We start from the raw sequence: 25,956 nt of genomic DNA on the forward strand, positions 1-25,956 counted from the left end.
ATTAATAAAACAATGTAAACAAAAAATCTAATTAATTTTGGAAAATCTTCTTTTAAGATCTTCCATAACTATTACCGGTAACCAAGATTTTTGGAATTGTCAAGAAATTTAAATTTTCATCATAGATTCTCCCATATAATTGGGTAATTCACTTTTCATTTTTGTTTGCATTACCCTCCAAGCATTTGCCAAACCAACTACTAAAATGATGATATTTTATTTACCCAATCGATGCTATATGTGACGGCTTTACTAATTAGTATGCAACTATATTAACGGTTTAGTGCAGTACTTCTTGCTCCCCACAATTACTTTGAACAAAAACTTTGTTTAAATTTGTGGCAAAGCCAGTTAGTTGTATTTGCTTCATGTGTAATTGTTATTCACAATTCCTGACTTTTCTTATAGCTGCTTTCCCATCAAAATCACATTGACTCTTTGAGTTAGAAAGGCCCTTACTAACTTGTAAACAAGCTTAAGTAAATAGTGGAAAATACAAGCATCTACAACCAATACTGACTAATACATTTTTGATTAGAAAGGCCTCTTTTAAATCGTAAAAGTCATTTGTTTTAACCCCAGTTAAAAACTAACTTGACATAGACCTATGTTTGGCATAGGTAGTCTAGTCACTAATATTATTCTTTACTGAATTAAGAGACTCGTACATTTCACAAATATTGCTTTTTATCTAATATCTTTTAACAGTAAAATAACAGTTGAATCATATGTCAAATCCAACAATGTCTTCCATGTTAATTTGAGTGTTACATTTTCAAAATAAATAGAAGCTGATTATATTTTGGCTGCGAAAATTCCTTCTTCTCTCCAAGAATCAAATCGATCCTTCCATTCCGATGGGCACAAGGACTCATAACACATTTTAAACCACTGACAAGGTGCTGCATCCTTTCCCTTTTCTGTCATCACCTTTTCACAGCGATGAAAATCCAAATAATCTTGAAAGCAGTGACGTGCCTGATTGCACTGTGGAAACCTGGGGTCAAATGGAGTCGTGCGAAAATACTTGATTCTTTCTTCCATGGATGCCATTTTAACAGAATAGTTTAAAACTGACACCAGGATAAAGTAAATAGATGCTGCCAAAAATACAAATTTCAGCGTGTGAATTAATGTAACATTAATCCCTTCAGATCCACCACACCTCCCATGACTTATTGATATACTGTATATGTATAGTTATACGGTATCATATACCTAAAAAATGTATTTGAAAACAGAGCAAAACATTGGTAGGATTTGAACCCCAGACCTCCAACATATAGGGTAACTAGTGCATAATTTTTTTCAAAAATTCGCTTTTGGTATAATTTTAAGGAAACGTCTATGCTGAAATTTTGCAGTTTCCATGATATTGTTGGAGTTCTACGTAATGGTTAAAAAAGTGTGTTAAACCAATCAGAGGCCAGCCCGGCCGGTGATATTTTTCAGTGCGAGTATTACTTTGGAAAATGGCGCGTTAAAAACTTGCAGGTTGAATGTTAAGGTTAGCCAAAATTGTATGTGAAAATTGATGAACTTTGACTTTTTTGGCCCAAAATTGCAGTCTTTATTATGACATTATATTGAAAGAGTTAGAGATACGTGATATTATTAGGATTTCATAAAATAATAGCCTAAGGCATATTAAAGTGACAATCAAAATTTCAGGGAGACTTATGCGACATTATTTGATTACTTGCATAATTAGTAATTTGAAGCTATAATGAAATAAACAAAACATCAGGCCTTTTTACAAGCACATACGGCGCCATAAGGAGCTCTTGCATGATTCTTTTTTAACCAAATGCCAAATTTCAAGTCTCTATGTACATTGCTTTTTTGATACCAACGCATCAAACTCACTTAAAAAAAGCTGATTTTCAAACCTAATACGAAATTTCTATGTCAAAATTTAATATCTCACGATACTAGTTAGGCCTGTTTTTCACACACTGGCAAATTAATTTATCCTCTATGTTTCTTCAAATGTTTGCAAAGCTCCTTTTTGTAAGTTTCTTTTTTAACCACTTTTTTCTCCTTGAGCTTGAATTAGCTGGTAGAGCCAGACTAGTGTACAAAAAACTGCAATGGTAAAAGCATCGCTATTGAGTATATAATTATATATCTGCAATTTACTCAGTCTGTCCCACACAAAAAAGGCTTTCAACATGTGCCGCAGCAATACTGAAACTAGCCTGAAATTCGATTAACATTTCAAGATTACATGAGGTAGACTGGGTCAATTTCAACGTTTTAAATATTTTTAACATGTCAAGACATTCCTCTCTTAAACTGTGTAATCGCTTTTCTTTTATCTACAGCGATAAGCAAAGAAATTGAATATTTACAAGCCTAACTACTACCAACGAAGTAACCAGCATTGTGACGAAACAAAGTCATAATGATGTCATAAACACGAATCAAACTTGATAAACGCTGGGATTACACTGCTGGTAGCTTATTTATTAGAAGGCTCACGTAATACCAATTGTAGTTTAGGGTAGTAGTTTTATGTGAAGGCCTACATCAGCAACACAACAAATCCGATCTTTCTGAATGTGATTTGCATAAATGCATGATATGGGATCAGATAGCACTTTGTTTCTGTTACCAAGGATCGGTGTGGCAGACAAGAAAGGCTGTGGAAAGTTGTTTTACGCCTTAGAAACGAGGAGCCAAAATTTCCCTTAATAAACAAATTGATATTATTTTTCACCAAGCAAATTTATCACAGAAGACCGAGGTTACAATTAAAAAAACTGTGAGTGATTGCTCTGTAGCAATTGGTAAGTGTCTGCTGCGAGGTGGCAGTGCCCATTGTATGAGGTCATTTCCAAAATATCTGTTAACAATGGTACGTTAGTCGGCTGCAGGAGTGAAGGTTGAGTGCGAGCCAAACACAAATCGGAACATGACAGTAACAAGCAAACTAGATTTTAACTCCGTAAAATCGAATGCAAAAAATATAATCTGCGACAAAAATGTTAACTAGCGCGAATTCTGCGCAAAAGTTTTTTCCAAAAAAAATCCTCCATGTGAAATCCAAACTTTCCAATCTGGCCGGTCTGTATTTCATGGCAAGCCAAGGATTCGCTGAGGTTTCGGGTGTGCAGACCCGGTAACTCAAGTGTGAAATGGCAAGCCAAGTGTGCACCTATTTCATATGTCGGCAACTCGCGGCTCCAGAGCCGCGTAAGACTCTTTCATCTCTGTGCTCTGGCTCCCGTGACTCAGAGCCAGCGTGCTCATTTAGGAAAACTTAATGTGAAAAAATAATGTTGTTTTCCAGTCTGGTTGACTGTTGCTAAAATTTAAAATACAAGTCAGTTATATTTTCTTTGCTGGTATAATAAAAGAAACGTACAAAAGTTTTTACGTGTAACTGTAAAGCATTAGTTTAAATTATATATGTAGCGTTAGGTTTTTTGTTTTAAGTAGTCAATTATATAGGTGTTGTGACTCGAGTAGGTTTTAGTTTGATAGAAAGGAGACCAAATGGCTCTTTCAATGCTAAAGGTTGCCGACATGTGACCTATTTAATCTTTCATCAGTTGAAATCCAGGCTAATAGTTGTAATTGTAACTACAGACGAAATCGGTTAATCGTATACTGGTTAAACGCATGAATCGTTTTATGGTATCAAAATCTGAAATCCCAAACCAAATCCTATCTAATGTTAAGTAAAATCATCAGTTAATGGAATCACGCTTAAAGGAATAAATCGGATTATGGTATCAGGATTTGCTTCTCACTTGCATACTGCAGTCATTTAATCGTATCATCGTCTTCGGCCAGACGTTCGGAAGCAAAGATGTGTCGTGTATCTCACGTTTACCGATAGGCGAAAAGAGAATGCCTTTTTCACGTAATTGTCTCGACGTTTAAAAGCGAAGCGGAGATGAGGTCAAGTGTGCGGTCGAAACTTTGGGGAACTTTTTTAGAGCTGAATAAATGTGCGTACTGAAATAAATTGCGTGATTTCATTTACAAGAACAAGAAAAATAACTCGATTAACACAGCCACAGTAAATACGCATTCAGCGCTCATTAAATTGAACTGGTATCGGCCGTGGGATTTTGAAAAATGACGATACCGATATGCGTCAAAATGAAATATTGGGCTCCATAAATAATCGACCCGGCCGCTAATAATAATCGTTCGATCCCTGCTGGCTACCTAATCTAAATTCAGTTTTTTTTGCGTCATTGTTTCAAACTTTGCTTGACATTCCAAAAAAATCAGCTTGTGCAATGCGCAGCAGACTACTTTTCATTCATTCACACAGGATTTATCCTCGCCGCAGGGTTAACTTTCTTTCCTGGTGTACTGGTAGCTAAAGTCAGAAAGTTAACAGTGAAATAGGCACCAGTTTATTTTTCCCGTTGCCTATTGTAGTCATAACTATGTAGGAAAAGAACAATAGCGTGATCAGCTAGCCATTTAAGTTTCGTTTTCTCACTTCATCTACTGCACACTGCTGTGACGAACATGGCCTACGTAAAAACCGTCTCTCTAGCCTACTATGCTAACTCGGTGACAACTTCTTCGGCAAAAAGGTTATTGATATTATACTAAACTGAATGAGATACAGATTCACTAAGTTATTAACCGATTCACAGAAGCATAAAATGTAAAAAGTATTAAATGATGAAATGTTTTGCTTATCACTATATTGATGAAAAAAGATTGGTTTGTTTTAAATAGCAGTTGTTTAGATTTACAAACGAAATCAAGATTTAAAAACACTAATTATTGTAAACGAATTTATAGATTAAGCATGCAAACCAAATTATTTGTCCAAATGTTAATAGAAAAATTATCTTACGTGTTGTATTTTCTTTAAATTTAAACCATTTTTCAAGAAACAGATTTTCAAGTTAAAATTCTCTATTGACCCTTTTTCTCATACAGTCTATAGTTTTGATACCATTGTAAATAAATTAACCTTCACTCCTGTGACCTTTTAAAAGCCTCTGAAAATCACTGCAGAAGTTATTTCCTTTTAAACCCAGCGTAAAGTACATCAACACAAAGTTATACCTTAGGATACTAAAAGAAATATTTTAATATACTATAGTGGTTATACTAAACTATCGATGCCATCATCCCCTTTTAAACGGCAGACGGCACTGTCTGTCATATTTTCTGTGAAATGTTTTTAGGATTTCAACAAATAATCTTTCGTAAAAGTGAATTTTTGTTGTAAAAACAATATTTCACGATCAAGACACTACATTCTACAACCGTAAACAATTCCGTTGTTATAATCATAATAATCGATGGACTTTATAGTGAATGTCTCAGTGTGAAAAAATCCGTACCTGTAGCTAAACTACAACTAAACTTGTCACTGCATACCGTATAGGAAAAGTCTGTAACCAATTTTGTGATGAAAATTTGTTTAAATGTTTACAAAATTGGTTAGTCCGTAAAAGTCTGTACGAATTCCGTATTTTACTAACACCCGTTTGCATTTGTAGTATTGAAGCAGTTTTCTTTCGCAGTGAGTTTTCGTGTCTTGTGCAATAGTGCACAACCAGGTGACGTCACGATTTGCGTAGTTGGAGCCTACTGCACTACGCAAAGGCATACTGTGGATGTGCACTTTTGCAGTAGACCAGAGTTTTCATTGAAACGTTTATTTATTGATATTCTTGTACGGCCAAGTGACTTTTAGTGAAGAGAAGACGACTTAGGGGTAATAAATAATAATAACGCCAAAGAGATGGAAGCTGATAATAGTGTTGTCTCTGTTTCGTCCATTATTGAAGCACTATCATCTAGTCCACTCGCAAATTGTGTGAAGGTTTTAAAAGAGTATAATGAACGGGTGAGGTAGACTCAGCATGTAAAATGTACAGTGTAACAATATCTTATCACTTTAAAACAACTTTAGTTTATAGGCTTGTTTTATAATTAATTTGCCAAAAGTTTTACATTTTTTGTGCCATTAGACTAAACTGTCCCTGCTGGAAAGTTTGCTTTCAGGGTGCCAGATTAAGGCATCGTCTGTTTCACCGGCTGCTGATTACTGAATTTGGAAAAAGTTACTTCCGTAAACAACTAGCCGGTTATGCAATTGATATTTTTTACTTTGGTAAACAGCAATTAGGCTAGTGAAGTTAGGTTGGAGTAACCAGTCTACGAAAGTACCCAGCATACGAATTTACCAAAAAAATGCTGTTTTAATATTATTTTTTGGTCCAACTTAATGGAGTTTTAACAGGTAATACTAATAAGCAAGATTCGTCTAACTATATACCAAATTTTAAGTCTCTAGGTACACTACTTATTAAGTTTCATCACCTCAAACTCAACCACGTCGGGAAAACCTGAAACAAAATTTTGATGTACAGTGCAAAAACTGTAATATCTTACTAAAGAAACAAGTTAGAGAGCCCTTTTTTGCACACTTGTGCATTAATTGATCCTCTATGTTTCTTTACATTTTTGCAGAGCTATTTTTTCTGTAAGTTCATTTTTTAACTACTTTTATCTGCTTGGGTCTGAATTTTGTGTTGGATCCAGTGTACAAAAAAGATTGACTATGGCAAAATGCATTGTTATCGATAGAAAATTAATGTTATTCGATGTCTATGGAAAAGTAGCTACGATACCGGATACGTGAAAAAAGATATTTATATACTGGTTTAAATCACATTTATGCATATATATGTATATATATTAAAATAAACTATTTAACAAGCACATTTACCTCCCTGCTCTTATTTATCTTTGCACAGAGGTGATATCCTCGACTGTGCCCGACTCAGGACAACGACCTTTTCCATTTAGAATAAAGCTTAGTTGTCATTACGGAAACGGGCAGAGAAAGCATGACACTATTATTTTGTTTGGCTTATTTACAGTATCCCACAACTTCCCATTATACCGATCGTTTTTGCGTTTGCTATGCATCGCAGACCAAGTCTACAACTATTGCATGTTACAGACAATTTGTTAAGTTACCTGTCTTTTTCCCGTGATGTTTGAAGAAAAGATTTGCAGATTAACGGTTAATTTACTAATAAAAAATCGTCCCAAAAATTTAATACTGAAAACATCAGATAAATCCACCAATCAGAAATTGTCAAACTCAGCACGAGTTCATGTGAAACTGAAAAACTTTATTTTCGTGCACTGGTAGAAGTTTCATAGACTGGCTCCAATTTGAGGAAATACTGAGTACACTGCAAAAGAGTTAAAATTACTTGAAAGTTTTTTTGGCTAAATAACACAGTTTAAAGGAATGTTATGCAGGATGAAATTCTGCATGTGATGGTATAAATTTTATTATTGTACGTTGAGTATAACTTGTTTTATTTGGGTTTGTGTCATCAAGATAGAGTGTTTTTTCATACACTGGCTACGCGACCCAACTAATTTTTCCAAAGCATATATATCAACCTAAAACTAATTCTATCTGACCCAAACTCTCACTTCTCATGATTAACTACTAAGCTAGACTTCGAATTGAAATTAACATTGTTATTCAACATAGTAATATCATAGCTTTTTCCAAAGTCTAAGTTAATTTAAAACTAGTTCCCTCTGACCCAAACTGTCACCTCTCATGACGAAATTAGATCAAAAATAAATTTTGACAAAAAAAGAAGAAATAGCAAGATTCGAACCCAAAACCTCCAGCTTAGGAGCCCCATCGTTAACTATTACACCACCGCGCTGCTTTCTTCTCCCCGTCTAAAACGAGAGTGTTAAACCGATTAACGAAAAACTGCCGGTCGCTGTATTATCATTCAGCAACTTCAGTAAAACCTGGCAATATAATACCTATAATATGGAGTAAAATGCAAAACTGCAGTTTTGTGCCAGAAAATCGATGCATAAACCTTCTTTGGCGCCCACAGTGGATATTTTGCTTTTTTTGGGTGAGAAATTCCTCGTACAACAAGATAAAGCGATAGCCATTATATGCACAAACAATTTTTATCCTCACACACTCAGCAAACTTTCCAACCTGGTTTGGCGCATCAGAAAAAACTTTTCAGTAAGGCTGCTAGATACTGAATGTGGTGCTCTTAAAATGGGATCTGTTCAAAAAGTTTTGTACAATTGTTTAGAAATATTTTGGAGTATTTTATGTACAACTGTTCACATATATTTGCTTTATGGAAAATTATAGCATGCGCTACGAATTTATAACTATGTTATGAATCGACTTATACATTTCACTGTTGCCTGTCAATGTGAACTTTCTGAAGATGTATTAATTTTTATTTTCAGGATGCTGACCGAAAAGAAATATCAACCTCAGATAAACAGGTGATAATCTGGTATCGCTATGAACTGCCTGTTAAGGAGGCGTCAAACACCAAAAAATGCCATGAAATCCTTGTTTGTTTTATTATACAGTGAATTTACTAAAAGAGTGATTACTCGAAAAATTCTGCATGGGGCTCTCCGAAATTTTGCATGTCAATTTAGTATGCTTTGGACTACCATCCCGTAAAATGCAATCAAAAAACCATGATTCAAACTTTTTTAACAGAGGCGCAAAATCGACGCTAGAATTTTTGGCCAAAAGAATTTAATTTTAGCTACTTACATGTCAATTTTTAGCCTAATTCTGCACGCGACCTGGGTCATTGAAGCACGTCAACTGCTAGCGTAATTCCCAGGCTAGAACCATGCTGCCACCAACCATGCTGCCTTCTGATTTGTCTAAACAGGTTTTGTAAAGCCCTACGTAAGAGTCAAAAAAAATCATAGAGATCTTAGTTTTAAGTGTTTGATGCCTCCTTGATGACTTTACTGTAGAAAGTGATCATTTGTAAAGATTGTTACGATATGTAAGTCGTATGCAAATTACAATAAATCCTAATTGTGATATTCAAAAGTACTGTAAAGTTAATACAGTATAAATTGCCTAAATCAACACCTAAATCGCCCAGTGAATTACAAAAATTTAACAAAGCCATTCTCAATTGTCCGTTGCCCTTAAATGTAAGCTGCAAAATGATAAAGATAAAACTTTTGTAAGTGACAGCTTACAATTGAAATAAATATATACTGCCTAAGATTTTGCTGGGACCGACAAAAATGTGAAAAATTAAACAAAACTCAATTAGGCAAGTTTTCCTGTAATAATTGTAACAAAAATTTATTGTGCTTTGTAGAAATTGACAGCTTGTGTGATTGATAAGTTACAAGTGTTAGAAGACAATGAATTGTGCTGTGAAGTGTTTGCATTGCTTCGGCACATGTCTCGTGACAGACATGTTGTGCTGAAATGCATGAATAATTCTGCCTTTTTAAATATTCTTTTCAAATTTGGGAAGTTTGGAGATGTTAATCAAGGTAATAGTTAGCACTTTATGTTTGACAAGTTTATTGCCAATTGCAGACTTTAAGTGTGTTTTTATATAATGCAACATTCATTTCAGAAAGTGACGACAAGTATGATCAACAGTCAGAGCTCAATGCAAGCAGATGCATTAGTAATGTTATCTACCTCACTCGAGACTCGCAGGTACATAATAGTTCTGTCGCATCATATATTACACATTGTTTTCAGCAAAAATAAAAAACCGACAATAATAACAAATGATTGCCTCGATTTACTTGTTTATAGGCCACCGCACTGAATAGCACTTCTAGCTTGTGTTAATGTCATTTTGAACAGAATGGTATTAAAATGAATCGACAAAAATATAGGCTGTGCATTTGTTTATAGGGTTACTGCAATGACAGCAAGCTGTTAAAGAACATTGTGCTGAAGGTGGCATCTCATAAAGTAAAGTCTTATGAGCAAAATGTCCTATCTCTTCGTATTATGCTACTGGCCTCAATAATGAGTAGCGATGGTAGAAGACAGTTGATTGAAGATTTCGATGCAAGAAAAATTACTCTTGATTTCCTGAAACACTTACTGAAAAACAACATTGATCAAAGCGATAAAATTGTGTATGAATTTGTTTGTTGCTATGGTTGTGTATAGCCGCAAGTTTAATTTTTTGTAGATATGTTGCTTGCCATGACTGCATATTTTTGCAGTGTATCATGCTGTGTTTTACCAAACAATAACCTACAGTTAAAATAGCAGCAGAGTCTTTATATTGTAGATCTGAATCCAGTTTGTCTGTAAATGCAACAAATATGTGTATCGAAATTTCCAAAGTTCTTTTTAATCTCAACATGGATATGAGGAGGAAATCTTTGTACAATCAGGTATTATTATCATATCCTTATCATAATAAGCAATAATTTGGTTTTGTATTATGGTGAATAATATGTTTGTTTCCACAGGAAGAGTTGTCTGAACTGGAATGTGCTGTGGCTTTATGTGCTGCTGTCCTCATGAGTAAAAGTGACGACATTTCATTAACAGAAAGCTTGCATTAGTAAGAAATTTTCAAAATGTTTAGGAAATTGTATTTTTCCATGTTCATTTCTTTTAAAAAGTTTCCCACAACTCAATGCTTTTTTGCAAATTTTTTAATAGCAATGCTGGCAATGCAATATACAGTGTTCCACCTGCATGCTTTAAGGTAGATAAACTTATACCCCTCAAAGCTGAGGAGAAAAGTTCTACTGGAAAATTAACTCCAGAACGGAAAAACTTCAAAGCTATTGCCTCCTTGCTTGATATTCTTCAACATCGTGTTATGAGTGTAAGCTTGCCTCTATAACATTAGATTATTATGGCGTGGCGTTATGGCTTTTCCAGAGTAACAGCTAAGACATTACAGTTACATGAAAAATATGTCTTTTTTAGAATACTATTGCCACAGATATACTTCACCCTTTGCTGGCATTGCTGAGTCAGCTCTGTCGCTTGTCACGTGATATCAGATTGTACTTTAAAAATGTAAGTATACAGATCACTTGGATTGGTATGCATGAAGTTGTGATCAGAGCAAAAAAAGTTAAAGTTGATCCTGTTATCTGTCTAATACTTGAAATAAGTTTTTTTATCACCTAAACATGTCTTTTTCACATTGTTATCTTATAATTTTGTCACAATTCGAGATGAGAATGTTACATACACTGGTATAGTTTTTTCTGCAATACTGTTTTACTCAAAAGTTAGTTAATGATATTTGATACAGTTTTCAGAATGGTTCTGATATAGATTCATCTTGCCAGAGATCTGTGCTTTTCTGGTTATTTATAATTTCTGTTGGCAACATTACACTCAAAGAAATGGCTATGATACAGTGATTCCTCGATTATTTGGTCTAATTGGGACAATTTTTTAGAAATTGGATTGGATAAACAAAAAAAACGGATAATTGAATTCTTAAAAGTATAAAACAATTCTTTGTTTCACATTACCTTTGAAATACGAAGCCATCTTTAAATTTTAAGTTACTTTATAGGATTTAGCGTTTAACAATAAACTGCAAATACAGTAACGTTAATGAGAATAGGCTGTATGAGATGCACTGTTTAGCTATAGGTGCTGGAGGCTTCATCAAGCAGCCGAATAATAGAATGCCTGTTAAACAAGGTACAGATTATTGAGGAAGCACTGTAATATATTAACTATTTTCATTTTCATGATGAAATACTAAATGTAATAATGTGAAGTGACTCCGCCAATCATTTTCGTTGTTTGTGAATACATTATTTTGCTCAGTTTGAACACACAAAGCTATGGCTATGGAAGTGAGCATTGATTCAATAAATCTAAATTCACAAGCTCCACCAAAATATTACCACCACCCATAAAAATATGGTTACAAATGCTTATTAGGTTATTGTGTTAATTTAGAAAATCTTGCCACCACGTAAAGACTTTAACCATAGACCTGAAGAAGGCAGCGAATTGCGGAATAAATTAATAGAACTTTTTACCCACAATGACACCAACCTCAAGCATGCAGCTGCAGACTTTTTATTTGTACTTTGTAAAGAAAATGGTATGTTTGGTCATTTTCATGTGATTAGTAGCAAGTAAATATAGTATAAGTTGTACAAGTCTGTATGATTATATTTTGAAGTTGACAGATTTGTGAAATATACTGGATATGGAAATGCTGCTGGACTTCTCGCTGCACGAGGATTTTTGGCAGGTGGTCGTGGTGATACTGAGTATTCTGACACTGATTCAGACAGTGATACTGAAGAGTATAAGCAAGTCTGTGATGAGTATGTCTATGATTCACTAGAGCAATAAATATGTATTATTACTGTTTTTGTCGCAAATGATGTGCAATGAAGATACTATTATGCTGACTGTATGAAAACTTCTTCCAATTTGTGGGTCCCAGAAAATCGATTACTAACACAATGAGTCACTTCGTTTATTACTGAATATTAGTGAAAAAATGTCAAGTGATATCTATGTGAAAAAATTAATGTGTCGCAAACATGTTATGGGCCCTACCTTGTTTTAGACTAAATCCTGGTAAGAGAGCCACCTCGGTAACGGGGCCTTTTATTTATGTTACAACACAGTACACATTCAAACGATTAAAGTGTATCGTTCAGAAATTTACTTTAGATCACCATAGAGTATAGTACAGGGGTGGCCAAACTACGGCTCTCGAGCCGCATGCGGCTCTTTGAGCCTTTAATTGCGGCTCTTTAATGAATTAGCATTGTTGAATTAGACATGCATTTTCCCGGTCAAGACGAGTTGTTTGATCAGATTATGAAACAATGCGTTCTATCACACGTAGTAACAATGGACTCATTGTTAGTAATAATGAAATTACACTCCAAAAACTACATTATTGTACCGAAGTGTGCTAACTTATACAATATACACTGTAGTTAAGCACTGTCAGATTGAAGCTGTACGTCAGGGCTGACCTAGTTTTAAGTCTTGGTTACGTTATACTAATAATTGCAAAAAGAGTTGGTGAAGACTCATAGTATCACCACGCAGCACTAATGTTTATCAATAGCTACACTTCGTTGTGAGTGAATAAATTCGAATTTTTATTGTGTTTGTGTTGTGGCTCTTTTAAAACTGGAATTTGTTATATGCGGCTCGAGCATGAAGCAGGTCTGGCCACCCCTGGTATAGTACGTCGGCACTCGAACAGTATTAACTTCTTTTGCATGTTTTGTAAGAATCAATCCTGTTACTGGCCACATTCCACCGAAACAAGTAAATCCTCTAGAAGGCATGACCGATGAACAAAAAGAATACCTTGCTGTGCAACTTGCCAATGAGATATCAAAGCTTTCCAGGTTTACCATATGATGCTTAATTTGGGAAATTGCTATTTCAGACAAGGGAAAATTTCATTAGTTTCGTTTTTTATACAGCAGTGACATCATACAGCCAATGTCTGTCGGAGATGATGGTAAACTGATTCCATTGCAACAGAAAGTTCATCAAACTACACTTAAAGAAGAACACAGTGATAGCAACGATGAATTCTAGCCATTAGCTAACGGGAGAAACTCATGAGAATCTGTGCAATGCCTACAGAAAAGTGAATGTCAACTTAAGTCTTTTATTTAATGTACATTTTTACATACATTTTAAGCAGAGGCCCTGCTATCTCGATCTATATGGTTTTAAACCGACGAAAATAAACATTACTTTAAATTTGTGTAGTTAAGTAACATTTTTATTTAGAATCCATTGGGGATCATTACATGGCTGACTACTAAAAAGAACACACTTTAGCATGTATTGCAAACCCTAAAGGTGAAGCATAATTTTATATATTGTAAATGAATATAAACATTTTGTGCAATCCTTGTTGTATTTTGTTACCCAATAAATGTTTTACATTACAAGTCACATGCTAGCAGAGTTTTAAAGCACAAATAGAGGTTGGTGTCAGCTCCTTGCCAACCACCTGGTAGCATAATTGCAGCATGAAGTAAACAGTATCCATACAAAAATCAATCTACATTGGGTCGGTCTGGTGGTGGACCACATGGTTGGAACATCTTATCCAAAAGATTAAAGCGAACTCTTGCCTTCGCCTCATTCTCAGCAACAGCTATGTAACTGAGCAAATCATGATGGCCTGTATAAACATAACCAAGTCGAATGTTTAACACTGATTTTATTTGTTACTATAAGATCTCATCAATATTCCAATTAAATTAGCACCATAGGGTAAGTTCAAGGCAACAACAACAGCTTACAACTAGTTTTTACCTATGTATGATGCCAGGGTGTCTCTGTGTTGATTAGTTATCCACTCCCATTTTGTTGTATCTGCATGTCCTGTTCCAACATACTTGGACTGGAGATGTTCCATTTGTGAAAATATGTTATAGCGATCCCCCATGATGATGAATGGTAGTCACAGTTTAATTATATACAATCTGTTATTTAGATATATACAGGTTACTTTTTGCAGAAATCCAATAATTGTAAATTAAATTTCACCATGCATTAGAAATTTTACCATATGTTTAATTTTACATGTACAGCACAAACCAATTTCACAACTACACAGGTCTATGAAAAACCGAATTTTGACCCAACAGTAGTTACATAATTCATGAAGGCAGTAGTTAAAAAATAAATGACACTTGAGGTGAGTTTACAAAGAAACTACTAAAAAGTCAGTTTTCCTGAAAAAGACTGGGATTTCTATTTCGTGACAACATATGACTTTTATAATTGGAGAAAGTGTAACCAGAAAATGAGGAATTATGGAATATTCTTGACGATAATGATTAGTACCTAAGCACAGAAAGTGATACCCTTACAAAAACAGATTGCCTTGCACTGGCTAAATGAATAAGTAACAATAATCTGCAAAAGACTTTGCTGGTTTTTACCGATTTATGTTAAATATTGCTAGGAAAGGCAAAAATCAATCACCAAATTACAATTTCACATAGATTGTTATTGTAAAGTTTTCTTTTTTTTCGCCAACTGGATGTTTTTTCATCAAGCTAGCAAACCGGAATATATAGCCTGTAATTTTATATTTATGCCATACATGATATAACAGCGAAACCTTAATTTATGAAATGAGGAATGGAATTTAATGAAAAAAAAATTTCATTTTCTAATTTTAATGAAAAAAAAACATTACTAATACCACAAATGATCGATTTTGGGGCAGTAGAGAATTTTGGATAGGTGATTGGTAAATAATTTCAAAGATGTCATCGCATTTCATTTGTTGCAAAGATCAAAGCAGATTTTAGCTGTTTTATGAAAACAGTTAAGAATTTAAAACAGAAACAAATTTTTTTTATGATAAATGCAAATTTTCATCAACTACCAAAAAATTATTCACTACAAATATTGCAAAATAAGACATCCTGTAACTCCTTGCTAGACGATTCTGTAAATCAGTTAAGGTAGGGTTACCATATTTGAAAAAGCAAAATTCCGGACAATGCATGACTATTTTCATGAGACCATATATATGCGCTACCTCTTACTGCTTTGCGATGTTTTTCCGATTCCAGATGTGTGTTTAAATCACCATTACCTTTGTGCACGACAGATATATAGGTTCCTGACGTGCAAACCAAGCATTCTGCCTCATAATCATTCCTGCCTTTTCTAAAACATGGATGTTTTTTTTGCATTTCGTTAGTGAATGCGCACTTTCGTTTAGAATTAGCCATTTGAAATAATATCTTTTTTTATTAACAATAAATACAACCCAACTAAAAATGCATAATCTAAAAAACAAAGTAATTAGCCACCAGAATAACTGAACCAAATGGTTCCTGACATTTTAAGTAAATCACTAGGCTTCCTCCTCTATGACATTTTAAGTAAATCTCTGATTATATGTGCGAAATCGCCTGCTTTTATAGACTGTTGGAATGTTCTAGTAATTTTCGCAGCATGTGATCTATATCTAACCAATTCTGATTCAGCAAAACGGTCAATAAGTTCAAGAAAGTTCCAAAGCTCCAGAAAGTTCTAAGTGGTAAACATCATTGATAAGGAAAACTCTCTGTTACATCATAATTCCGTACAACCTCGTAGTAAAAAAAATGCACACGGTACGAAATAACAATGTTCTGGATTGGCAGTGTGCACAGTACGATTGCAGATGCAGTAAAATGATACCTGCAAAGATAACGTCCAAGGCATTAATATCAAAGTAGTAAGTGAGATAATAGCCCATGGAACACCAAAAGACATGTACAATGTTTAAAGTTAAACATAATTTACAGCAGGTGTGTCCAACTCAGACACGTCGCGTGCCACGTGTTGGACACCCCTAATTTACAGGATTATTCCCGCAATTCCCCCAAAACGCCCATCATAAAATTCCGGACATTTGAGCATTTTTTAAAATTCCTCCCGGACGCAAAATTTAACCCTACATTCCGGACATGTCCGGAATTTTCCGGACGGTATGGCAACCCTAAGTTAAGGCTCAAATCGCAGCTAGGGCCACACTGGAAATTTCGAGTAAAGTGCGAGTCACACCAGGAAATCAAAGATGAGCTTAGGTTACTTATTTCAAAGAGGTTTTCCTTATTACAATGCACAGTTCCAAGTGTTGTTATCAGTGAGGGTAGGGTAAAGCTACCCTATCTAATTTTATAATGCCAGATACTAAGATTCCTTTTTCAAAATACAGGTGTTGCACGGTTGCTGTTACCATAATGTGTTTAGTATAGTCATAGCACAATAAAGCCAATGTTTAATAGAGTAATACAGTGTACCAGCAGTGCACTTTCCGATATCCGGCGTACCGGTAACATATTTCAAAAAAAAAAAAACAGACAATAGCAGGTCCAATTTGTTGTTTTTAATTAGTTGATCTAATGTATGGTTTCTTAACTGTTGAAATGTCAACTTGCTGTTCAAAGTTTACCCTTAACAAAATTATTTACAAACATACTCAAACCACTGCTAAACTGAACTGTATTGTGAAGTCTAAGTTAACTGCCTGCATTTAACTGTATAGTTTACTGATTAAACAGTTGTACCAGATATAATAGGAATGTCGTTTAGCCCAAAAAGCCTAAGAAAGTATGTGGAATCATGATTGTGGAGAATGAAAAATAAAATGAGCATTGTGTGAAAACATTATTATTATTTTTACTATTATAAATCACTCTCTGATCAATGTAATACATAACTCAGTACGCTTATTTTCTAACTGGCCACATATACAGGTACCACAGTTTGAATAGCACTGCAATAAAGAACAGGAAAAAGTGGCTAAGCCCCAAGGCTTAAAACATGTAGTAATGCATTTGTGCTATAAGATGGTAGGTTAGCATGGCCACCGAACCCAAAAAATAGTTAAGTTTCAAAGTTTAACAAAATACACACAACAATACCACATACAACAAAAATATATATTTAGGAAAATGTAGAAGACATGCTCACTATTATTAAAGATGTGGTTATCAAGAATCAAAATATATTATATATCGGGTTTCAGTATGGTAGCAGGAAATATCTGTTTATTAATTAATTATTATATTATAATTCATTTTTATAGTATAGTTTATAGTGTTTTGCAATATGGCATAATAGTCTGGAGATCTGCATAAAACAATACCATATTTAGAGACTTTTAAATATAGGCTATAAGCCTACACAACAAAATAGTAAAACTAGGCCTAATTATCTCTACAAAGCTGATGATGGCTGAACCTTATTAAGCTATCAGTATATGGCAAATTAAAAAACAAATTATAAGATGGCACTAGGTTGTTAACTTTTATTAAGGCTATAATTTTTAATTCTTGTAGGCTTACACGAGTTTTCGCAACTAGCCTAGAAAGTTTGCTTTTGCGCCAATTTTCTGGTGCAGAATTGCCATTTTGGCGTATATTCTATATTATAGGTACTACATTGGCGTGGTGCAAATTTTGCCATTAAAATCTTTGGCGCATTTATCTGGTGGCTGATGAACAGTTTCAAATTCAGGCAATACGAGTACGATATAATCAAAAGAAATCATTGACAAGTTTAATGCGCACAAAGACTTTTCGGGTCTACTATACAACTGTACAACCACAGGATGCCTTTGTGTACTAGACCCCAGCTAGTTTGTGACGTTAATTACGACGTCATCTGGTTGTGCGCTTGTATACTAGATCCGACTTTTCTTCGTCCGAGGAGCGAGGATGAAGGTTAGGCTATTAACATTGCTAATAAATACAAGCTTAAAGCCATCAAAGAACCAAAGTTGGTAGACTGGAAAACCCCTAACTTGTCCAAGAAAAGTACTAAAAAAATCATAGACATCCTATCCGTTATTAGTTATGAACAAAGAGATTTAAACACATGAGTAGAAACTTCTCTTTTGCGCATGACGTCATTTTTGTTTCTTTTATTCTCTTGGAGCATATTCTACTTTCGACACGGTCACGGTTCACTGCATAACAATAAACATGCGGACGACGACAATGATTTTCAGATCTGTTTGCAGCCGGAACAGATTAGTCTTATTATTACGGTGCAGTTGTTGGGATCCAATAGGTGTTAAATTTAATTGAAATTAATTAATGAAATCAGGTGATAGTTTTAGGTTCAGCAATTAACTTAGTTTCAGTTCCTTGAACTGATAATGCTGCTGTTTTGTATCAAGGCATGGCTTAGCCTAGCCTACTTGAGTTGCGCGGGAAGATTTTTTCGTTCACCACATTTAAGGTGAAAAATAAAATGAATGGATGTAAAATTTAGATAGACCGAGTCATATTGTATTGTTTCATCTGCGCATAAAATTACGCTCCACGCGCAGAATAAAAACTTTACAGGTTAAGACTCATTAGTACAGGTCTTATGTTGCAGGTTTTGAGTTATTGAAATAAGCTAAATAGTCTGAAATAATGGCAAACTTGTGCTGTTTACCAATGTGTAACAACAGGTCACCTGCCGTGACTCTCTTTAAGATACCTTCGAGAAAATTTGTAAAAAAAGAGAAGGAAAGCTGGGCAGAAAGGTTGGAGTGTATTGTGCTGGCTTGCAGAAGCGACGAGCACATAAAAAATCTATTTGCTCGAGATGCTGTGAAAATGTGTGAAGTGCATTTTGAAAGATCTGACATTGTTTTAAGTAAAATTTGTTTTACATACACTTACATGTAGTGTAGCTAGTGTATTGAGGAAAGATATGTAATGTAATGCCATGTCTAGCGTTTGATGCAGTGTTTGTTTTCCATGAGATGGTTTGATGCAGAACTTCATAAAATTTACTAGCGAGTGAGCACAGCATAACACTGCATCTGTAACAAGCTATTAGTGCAAACCTTCACTGTGGTTTCAGATTAATATATGTACGATTACAAGTATCAAAATTGAAAATGTTCATGTATGCACAAATAAGAGTTTTTTTGCAGAGGGTTCCCGTAAAGAATTACGTGAAGGAGCAGTACCCACTTTGTCTTTGCCTAAGCTGACTTTGGCGCAGGTACATTCAAGAAAGCCGCCGAAGAAGCGTATCTTTGAAACAAAAATACATTTCAAATCTGTTGCGTCCTTGAAATCTGCTCGCTTGCCGGAAGGTTGGCAGAGGTGATTTGAAAAAAAAAATGTTGTTTTTTCTTTTTATGATGGCTGTGATCAACCTAAATACTCGATTGGAGTATTATATGACATGTCATTAAGGATATGCTATTATGGCTGGAAAGCACCTCGCTCAAGTTGTATTTACTCCCTGGACATAACTACTCAAACACTACACGGCACCATAAAAGATATTGAATCGTTTTCAATATGTTCTGGATTGTATAATTCTGGAAGTGGCCTGCCACACGTGACTACCAGATCTATGACACCATTCAGTTCTGAAAATGCACCAACAGTTAGGAAACTTGCATACAGGTGAAACTAGTTTTTCAATTGTGCCTATTGCATTTGTTACATAAAGAAATGGGGAAAGATATCACCCTGAGTTAATAAAGTAGGTTTAGGTCTCCTTGAGTAATAAACTACTGAAGTAATTGGTGTAAAGATATCAACATGTTTTAAGTTCAGTTGACCTCAATTTTTTGTTTATTTCGTAAAAGCGTGCTAAAATCAACCCTTGCAATTTTCTTTATAGGTTCTGTTTGAGTCTAGCTGCTAAAAGTAAAAATGCCTATGAAGAATTACGACAAAGTGGCATTTTACGACTACCAAGCTCACGCACCCTAAATGACTATCAGTAGCGTATGGGTTCAGTTCTCTGCAATTTGGCTACCTACGAGCAATTGTTTCACTTGCTCACTTTTGTACTGTTTTCAGAAACGTTTACTGCACTGCACCTGGCATTCAAGATAATGTTTTAGAAGAACTGAAATCCAAAAGTCTCAGTCTAGCATCACATGAACGATTTCTCGTTATATCAATCGATGAAATGAAAGGTGAAACTTTTCTTGGTATTTTTAACACTATTAATCACACTGTGTAAGATTCTTATCCATGCTTATTTTGTTTACAGTGAAAGAAAATAATGTGTATAATGCAGCAACAGACCGAATAATAGGATTTGTTGATCTGGGTGTCGACAGACAATACAATAATGAAGCTCCTGCCACACATGCCCTACAATTTTATGGTAGGAGTATCCTTAGCAATTTTTCCCGGCCTATTGTCTTTTATGCCACCAAGAATACAAAGGCATTTCACTTGGTTAGCATGTTCTGGGAAGTGGTTGAATCCTTGGCCGGATGTGGTTTTACAGTCTTAGCACTTGTTGCTGATGGTGCATCCTGCAATCGAAAATTGTTCCAATTGCTCAACAATTCCAATTTGACCGTCCCTTATAAGTGCATTAATATTTATCAGCCAGAAATGCCTATTTATTTGATTAGTGACCCTCCACACTTGCTGAAGACAGCCTGTAACTGTGTGAGATCCAGCCGTCCAGGTGGAGCTAGAATGATGAAGTACAATCAACATTTCATTTTGTGGGAGCATTTTTGCAAAGTTCCCTACCTATTTGAAAGTTCAGAGTTGAGAAGTTGCAAGTTGACTGATGGCCATTTTTCCCATAAGAGTTACGCAAAAATGCGGGTTTGCTATGCCGCACAATTGCTCTCTGGAACTGTCTCCAGTTTAATGAAGAGTCGTGGTGGAGAAGAAATGAAGATGAGTACGTGTGGTTTGCTGGTTTGATGAATAAGTGGTTTGACCTCATGAACACCAGATTAAATTATTCATACAACCCAGACTTGAAACCATATACAACGATTGATGATCCTCGTCTGAAATGGCTTAATACATTCCTTTCAGAGTTAAAACAATGGAAAAGCAGTATAACTGGGTCCATTTCCGAACAGTCAAAGCAGTTTCTGAGCCATCAAACCTACGACGGTTTAGTTTCCACATCCATGGCCATTGCTGAATTGGTGAAATTCTTGTTGGAGAACAGCCCAGAAGGTTCATACGTCTTAACTAAGCGCTTAAACCAAGACCCATTGGAGGCCTATTTCGGTCATATGAGACAAACTGGCCGTCGAAATGAAGTGCCTGATATTCACCAATATGCACAATTTGAAAATGTGATAATGTGCAAAAAGAATATCAAGTCACTTAAGGGGTCAAATGTAAATCACGTTATTGACTGGAAACATGGTGATGTTTGCGATGATCCAATGCCGAAGCGAAAAAAATAACTTGATTTCGAGTGTTTTGACAGTCTGCTTGTGCAATACAGTAACACTTAATCCTTCTTGAGCTAAAACTAACGAAGTACATGTAAGAAGACAACTATGTAATGTACATTCATTTTAATGATTTTCTCAGACTTACATTTTGATCAGAGGTTACATGCAGTACTGAATTTAAATGATTGGCTTTTTGATAGCATCTAATCTTCACGTAAAATTTACATATTTTCATGCACAATTTTTGCAAACATTCATCAAAAACAAGATTTTCAAATATATTTTTTATGTTACAAACACTCAAAGAAGACATGCAACTTTCCATGATGTGCTCCTTTATGTCTTGTTTCCTAAAGACACTTTCTACATACATCAACAATTTCACTGGTGATTTCGCTGGAACTGCAAGATGTCCATAATTGTTATTATTTAAAGCGGAAATCAAGGAACTATTAGTGGTTTCATTACTATAATCAGTTAAACAAGACAATAGATGTATTTCTCTCGGATTTATACAGCACTTAGTGAGTTTCTGCAAAATATAACCACCTATGTACTGAATTATGAATTCTTCGTCTCGGGTTAACTTGTGTAATGTCAAGTGTTTCCCCTTTTTGTTGTGTGCAACAGTGGTAACGTGTGATAAAAATACATCAAACAATTTTCGTGTTAAACATAATGACAATTTTCTTGGCAAGAAAAATAGTGATGGGATGCACGTAATTCCATCACAGGAGAATTTATGAAACAGTTCATCCGGTGAACTGTACGAAGAAAATAGCTTCATAAAATAGTTAACCGCATCTGCAGTTAGATCTGTTTTAACGCCACCCACTGTTTCCCACCATACCATCAGCTTTTCTTTTGTAACATTATTGCAAGAAGATTCTGCAAGACAAGTGTAAAATTAAGTTTGTTTGATTTTTTTAATCGGAATCTGCCAATGATAGAGCTCCAAATGAAATAAGTTTCAAACAAAAAACAAATATACCGTGAGCAGTTTTTTGATGAGCCAGCAAAGTTTCATTACTTGTGCAGTTATGCAAACATTGTCCACATCTGCAAATAAATATTTTCATTATCAGATTAAATGACATCAATATAACAGTACAGTATTTCTTCAAATATTCGTTACGACTTACATTAATTTGTTGTTTTGCTTGGCTGTTTATTATAAATTGGCGAGAACGTACACTCTGGGTGACCGCCATACAGGACAAGCTCAACAGCAGTTGGCTAATTGATTAATAGGCATATCCTATCTTACATGAAGTTTGCTGCATCGTCTTCTGGGTCACAATCTATTTCAATAATTAACTTCAAATTGACATCCATTAGATCCCAACAACTGCACCACAATAACAAGATCTGAAATCAGACTTTCAGTAGCCTATTTTAATGACACAACACCTGCAACACAAGGCCTATGCTAATGAGTTTAGTTGCTAATTGCCCAGTCGAAGAGAAATGTGGGGAACGAAAAAATCTGCCCGCGCAACTCAAATAGGCTAGGCTAAGCCATGCCTTGATACAAAACAGCAGCATTATCAGTTCAAGGAACTGAAACTAAGTTAATTGCTGAACCTAAAACTATCACCTGATTTCATTAATTAATTTGAATTAAAATTAACACCTATTGGATCCCAACAACTGCACCGTAATAATAAGACTAATCTCTTCCAGCAGCAAACAGATCTGAAAATCATTGTCGTCGTCTGCATGTTTATTGTTATGTAGTGAACCGTGACCGTGTCGAAAGTAGAATATGCTCCAAGAGAATAAAAGAAACAAAAATGACGTCATGCGCAAAAGAGAAGTTTCTACTCATGTGTTTAAATCTCTTTGGTTATGAATAAGTTGCAGAGGTAGACAATCGGTACTTTGAAATTACCGTCGGTACCGGTACTTGACAAAAAATGTACTGGCGGTTCTGGTATTTGGTATTATTTTAAAACAGTAGTTCGGTACCGATACTTTTTGTGTAAAATATGCTGCTTAAAAAATTTAATCTTAACGCAAACTTAAAATTTATTGATCAAATTTCGGCCAGCTTTCCGATAGTGACATAAAAAGACTCTCTAGTCGAACCGCAGTAGATAACGGTTTAAGTCCAGTTCAGGTTAATTAATCCTTAATACTAATTTTAGCATTTTTTGATGTTTTTTAATCTAAAAATGTCAATTAAAATTGCGAACGAGTAACGTCACATATGTTTTAACCTGGAATAACCTTTAACGGGGCATAATAGCGGCGTTTTACACGAAAAGTACCGGTACTGAGTACGGACAAAGTACCAAACAACTACGTCAAACAAGTGCAGAATTATGTTTTCAAGGTTGTGCGATTGGTGATAACCACGATTTGGTCAAATAGGTCGCTTATTATTGTAGTTGCTTGATGATCATAGGTTAGCTGTGTTTGCTGAAAAGTCTAAAAGGTGAACAGCACTGTCAAGTGTAAAACAACGAAGCTTGCGACTAGAAATATGCCACTTCTTGCTCTGATTTAAATTCTTTTATTTTCTTCAGCAAAACGTTTTTTTTTAAGTTTTCTAACTCTTGCCTGAAAAAAAATTTATGAACGTTTTACAGGAAAATAAACGGAAATTTACCATAAATTAGCCCAAAGCAAAACTACGCACAATCTTCCGATTTCTTTAAAATCAACGATTTTTTTTCATCACTTTCATCTCCACCGATTTTAGTCAACGGCAATAAGACATGTTATATGAATGTTTCTCTAGTTTTTGCTCAATAATTAATTTAAACAATACTAAAAGAAGCACAATGCTAAGACTTATAACCAGCCAAAGTTGTAAGCAATTCGCGAAGTTAATGTCGGTCAACTATAAGTTAATACAGTATAGGCCTATATGCAAAACAATATAGCATATACAGTGAGACCTCGTTAATCCGGACCACTTCGTTTCGTCAAAAAAGGTCGGTTTAGCGGGGTATCCGGATTATCGGAAAGTAAAAAATCAATCAATCTTGCAAATGCAGTACCGTGTTAAAAATGCAGTATGCACCTTACTCCAATTCTAAGTACCGAGTTTCTGGCTGGACAGCAACTAAAATAAAATTATATTTTTTGTATGATCCGACCCAGTGTCGAACCCCAGAACCACCGTATTAAAGACGAATGCTCTAAGCCAGAAGTGACGAACATGCGGCCGCAAATCGGTTTGACAACCGCTCTTGCATGGCGAAGCATTCCGGCTGGACCAGCAGTCTTGAACTTTCTTTGACCTGTTTCAAATCTTTGCGCAATGCGATATCAAAAGCTGATAGCACGATTGAGTTGCAGCAGTATGTCTTCAATAGACTGCCGCTCTCAACCGATGTACTGTACGTATTTTTTTTGCGACCGCGGAAGCGTTGTTTGTTACTGTTGATGAACAACGCAACGTTATTATGAACAACGCAGACCGCAACGTTATTATGCGTAGATAATCGGCTATTGTTTCGTCAACTAACTACATACTGTATTAGGACAATCGTGAATCATTTTCGCTTAACTGTTAATAATCCGGTTTATCGGATTTTATTGCTATTGATTTAGCACATTTGTTCCAAAACTTTTGTGTCGGAATCGGACAGCGGGGTTTCCGGATTAAAGGGGTAAAATGCATAGGAAGAAATCCGTTCCCGGCAGTTTTGTGTCGGATAGCGGGGATTCCGGTTCATCGGGGTCCGGATTAACGAGGTCTCACTGTATACAGTATGTGAATGCTGCAATATGGATTAGCCTGTAGCATACTCAGTCGAAGAAACGTTTGCAGACGCCGTATGGTCATTTTCGTTGAAATATTTATATTCATGTGCTCCGACCTTGTAAACTGCAGTATTTTAACTTAAATAAATAAAGAAAAGTATAAATCTGTAGCCTAAGGCGGGTTCTACCGTTTTTTCGGCTTACGTCGTGATTTTAATTGGCTATGTACTGTTGCTGTGCTCTGTGCTGTGTCAAAGGTTACGTATTGTAATCGTCTTAAAGTGCTTCAATAATAATCCACGACACGAAAATATCGTAAAAAATATGTTAGGCTATAGAAGCTTTGACGGCAACAAATCATCATTCCTGTAAATATTACAATTATTAATTGCGGCGCAAAGAATTGTTGGTTTTACTGGTCAAAGTACAACCGTTGCACAATGCACATGTAATAGACTTCTTCTTCTAAATGCTGAAGATTTTATGCTACTTAGCCGTGATAAGTGTCAGGCACGGTTATGTATAGGCCTACTGCAGTATACCATATATAGAGCTAAAAATGTTTTTTGTTCCGTTCATTGAAATGACAACTAACCGATCTCGTAAACAGTCGACTTCCTTATTGTCAACACTTTTGCAAACTTTCAATTCCGTTTTTATCTGACGAAAAGCACTCATTTCCGAAATCGCCACTTGCGTAAGTATTGCACATATCAAGGCACTCACGATGCATCAAATTATTGATCTAATAAAAGAAAACAATATATGATCG

General features: G+C 35.2%; 3 protein-coding genes across 5 annotated transcripts; 1 reads left to right on the plus strand and 2 right to left on the minus strand.

The window, feature by feature from the left end:
- The first annotated feature begins 5,577 nt into the window (after positions 1-5,577).
- On the plus strand, positions 5,578-13,726 carry LOC143449155 (chaperone Ric-8A-like). Of its 2 annotated transcripts, none has more exons than XM_076949248.1 (14): positions 5,578-5,833; positions 8,248-8,286; positions 9,141-9,321; positions 9,408-9,493; positions 9,698-9,927; positions 10,086-10,191; positions 10,270-10,364; positions 10,466-10,634; positions 10,739-10,831; positions 11,738-11,885; positions 11,967-12,114; positions 13,045-13,164; positions 13,243-13,412; positions 13,559-13,726. In XM_076949248.1, the coding sequence occupies exons 1-13, from the start codon at positions 5,729-5,731 to the stop codon at positions 13,358-13,360; spliced, it is 1,638 nt and encodes a 545-aa protein (XP_076805363.1). In that variant the 5' UTR covers positions 5,578-5,728; the 3' UTR covers positions 13,361-13,412; positions 13,559-13,726. The 2 variants fall into 2 exon arrangements, with proteins under 2 accessions (XP_076805363.1, XP_076805364.1); XM_076949249.1 differs by lacking the exon at positions 5,578-5,833 and adding an exon at positions 5,853-6,229.
- On the minus strand, positions 13,670-14,278 carry LOC143449156 (splicing factor 3B subunit 5-like). The gene is made up of 2 exons (XM_076949250.1): positions 14,093-14,278; positions 13,670-13,958 (listed from the first exon to the last, which is right to left on the minus strand). Exons 1-2 carry the CDS (start codon positions 14,223-14,225, stop codon positions 13,831-13,833), a joined length of 261 nt encoding a protein of 86 aa, XP_076805365.1. The 5' UTR covers positions 14,226-14,278; the 3' UTR covers positions 13,670-13,830.
- A 7,300-nt stretch (positions 14,279-21,578) lies between these two features.
- LOC143450510 (uncharacterized) lies at positions 21,579-22,879 on the minus strand. Of its 2 annotated transcripts, XM_076951083.1 has the most exons (4): positions 22,738-22,879; positions 22,613-22,706; positions 22,462-22,529; positions 21,579-22,358 (listed from the first exon to the last, which is right to left on the minus strand). In XM_076951083.1, the coding sequence occupies exons 1-3, from the start codon at positions 22,803-22,805 to the stop codon at positions 22,509-22,511; spliced, it is 183 nt and encodes a 60-aa protein (XP_076807198.1). In that variant the 5' UTR covers positions 22,806-22,879; the 3' UTR covers positions 21,579-22,358; positions 22,462-22,508. The 2 variants fall into 2 exon arrangements, with proteins under 2 accessions (XP_076807198.1, XP_076807196.1); XM_076951081.1 differs by lacking the exon at positions 22,613-22,706.
- Between the last annotated feature and the right edge of the window lie 3,077 nt (positions 22,880-25,956).

This window comes from Clavelina lepadiformis, chromosome 3 (assembly GCF_947623445.1).
Source record: "Clavelina lepadiformis chromosome 3, kaClaLepa1.1, whole genome shotgun sequence".
Taxonomy (NCBI): domain Eukaryota; kingdom Metazoa; phylum Chordata; class Ascidiacea; order Aplousobranchia; family Clavelinidae; genus Clavelina; species Clavelina lepadiformis.

Bases quoted from the DNA above. Each gene is read 5' to 3' on its own strand.
- LOC143449155 (XM_076949248.1), top strand. From the start codon at position 5,729: ATGGAAGCTGATAATAGTGTTGTCTCTGTTTCGTCCATTATTGAAGCA. The intron at 10,832-11,737 runs GTAAGTATACAG...GTGTTAATTTAG, and splicing joins TCAGATTGTACTTTAAAAAT to AAAATCTTGCCACCACGTAA. The intron at 12,115-13,044 runs GTATGTCTATGA...ATGTTTTGTAAG, and splicing joins TATAAGCAAGTCTGTGATGA to AATCAATCCTGTTACTGGCC.
- LOC143449156 (XM_076949250.1), bottom strand. From the start codon at position 14,225: ATGGGGGATCGCTATAACATATTTTCACAAATGGAACATCTCCAGTCC. The intron at 13,959-14,092 runs GTAAAAACTAGT...ATGTTTATACAG, and splicing joins CACCCTGGCATCATACATAG to GCCATCATGATTTGCTCAGT.
- LOC143450510 (XM_076951081.1), bottom strand. From the start codon at position 22,805: ATGGATGTCAATTTGAAGTTAATTATTGAAATAGATTGTGACCCAGAA. The intron at 22,530-22,737 runs GTAAGATAGGAT...ATTTATTTGCAG, and splicing joins GACGATGCAGCAAACTTCAT to ATGTGGACAATGTTTGCATA. The intron at 22,359-22,461 runs GTATATTTGTTT...CTTGTCTTGCAG, and splicing joins TCATCAAAAAACTGCTCACG to AATCTTCTTGCAATAATGTT.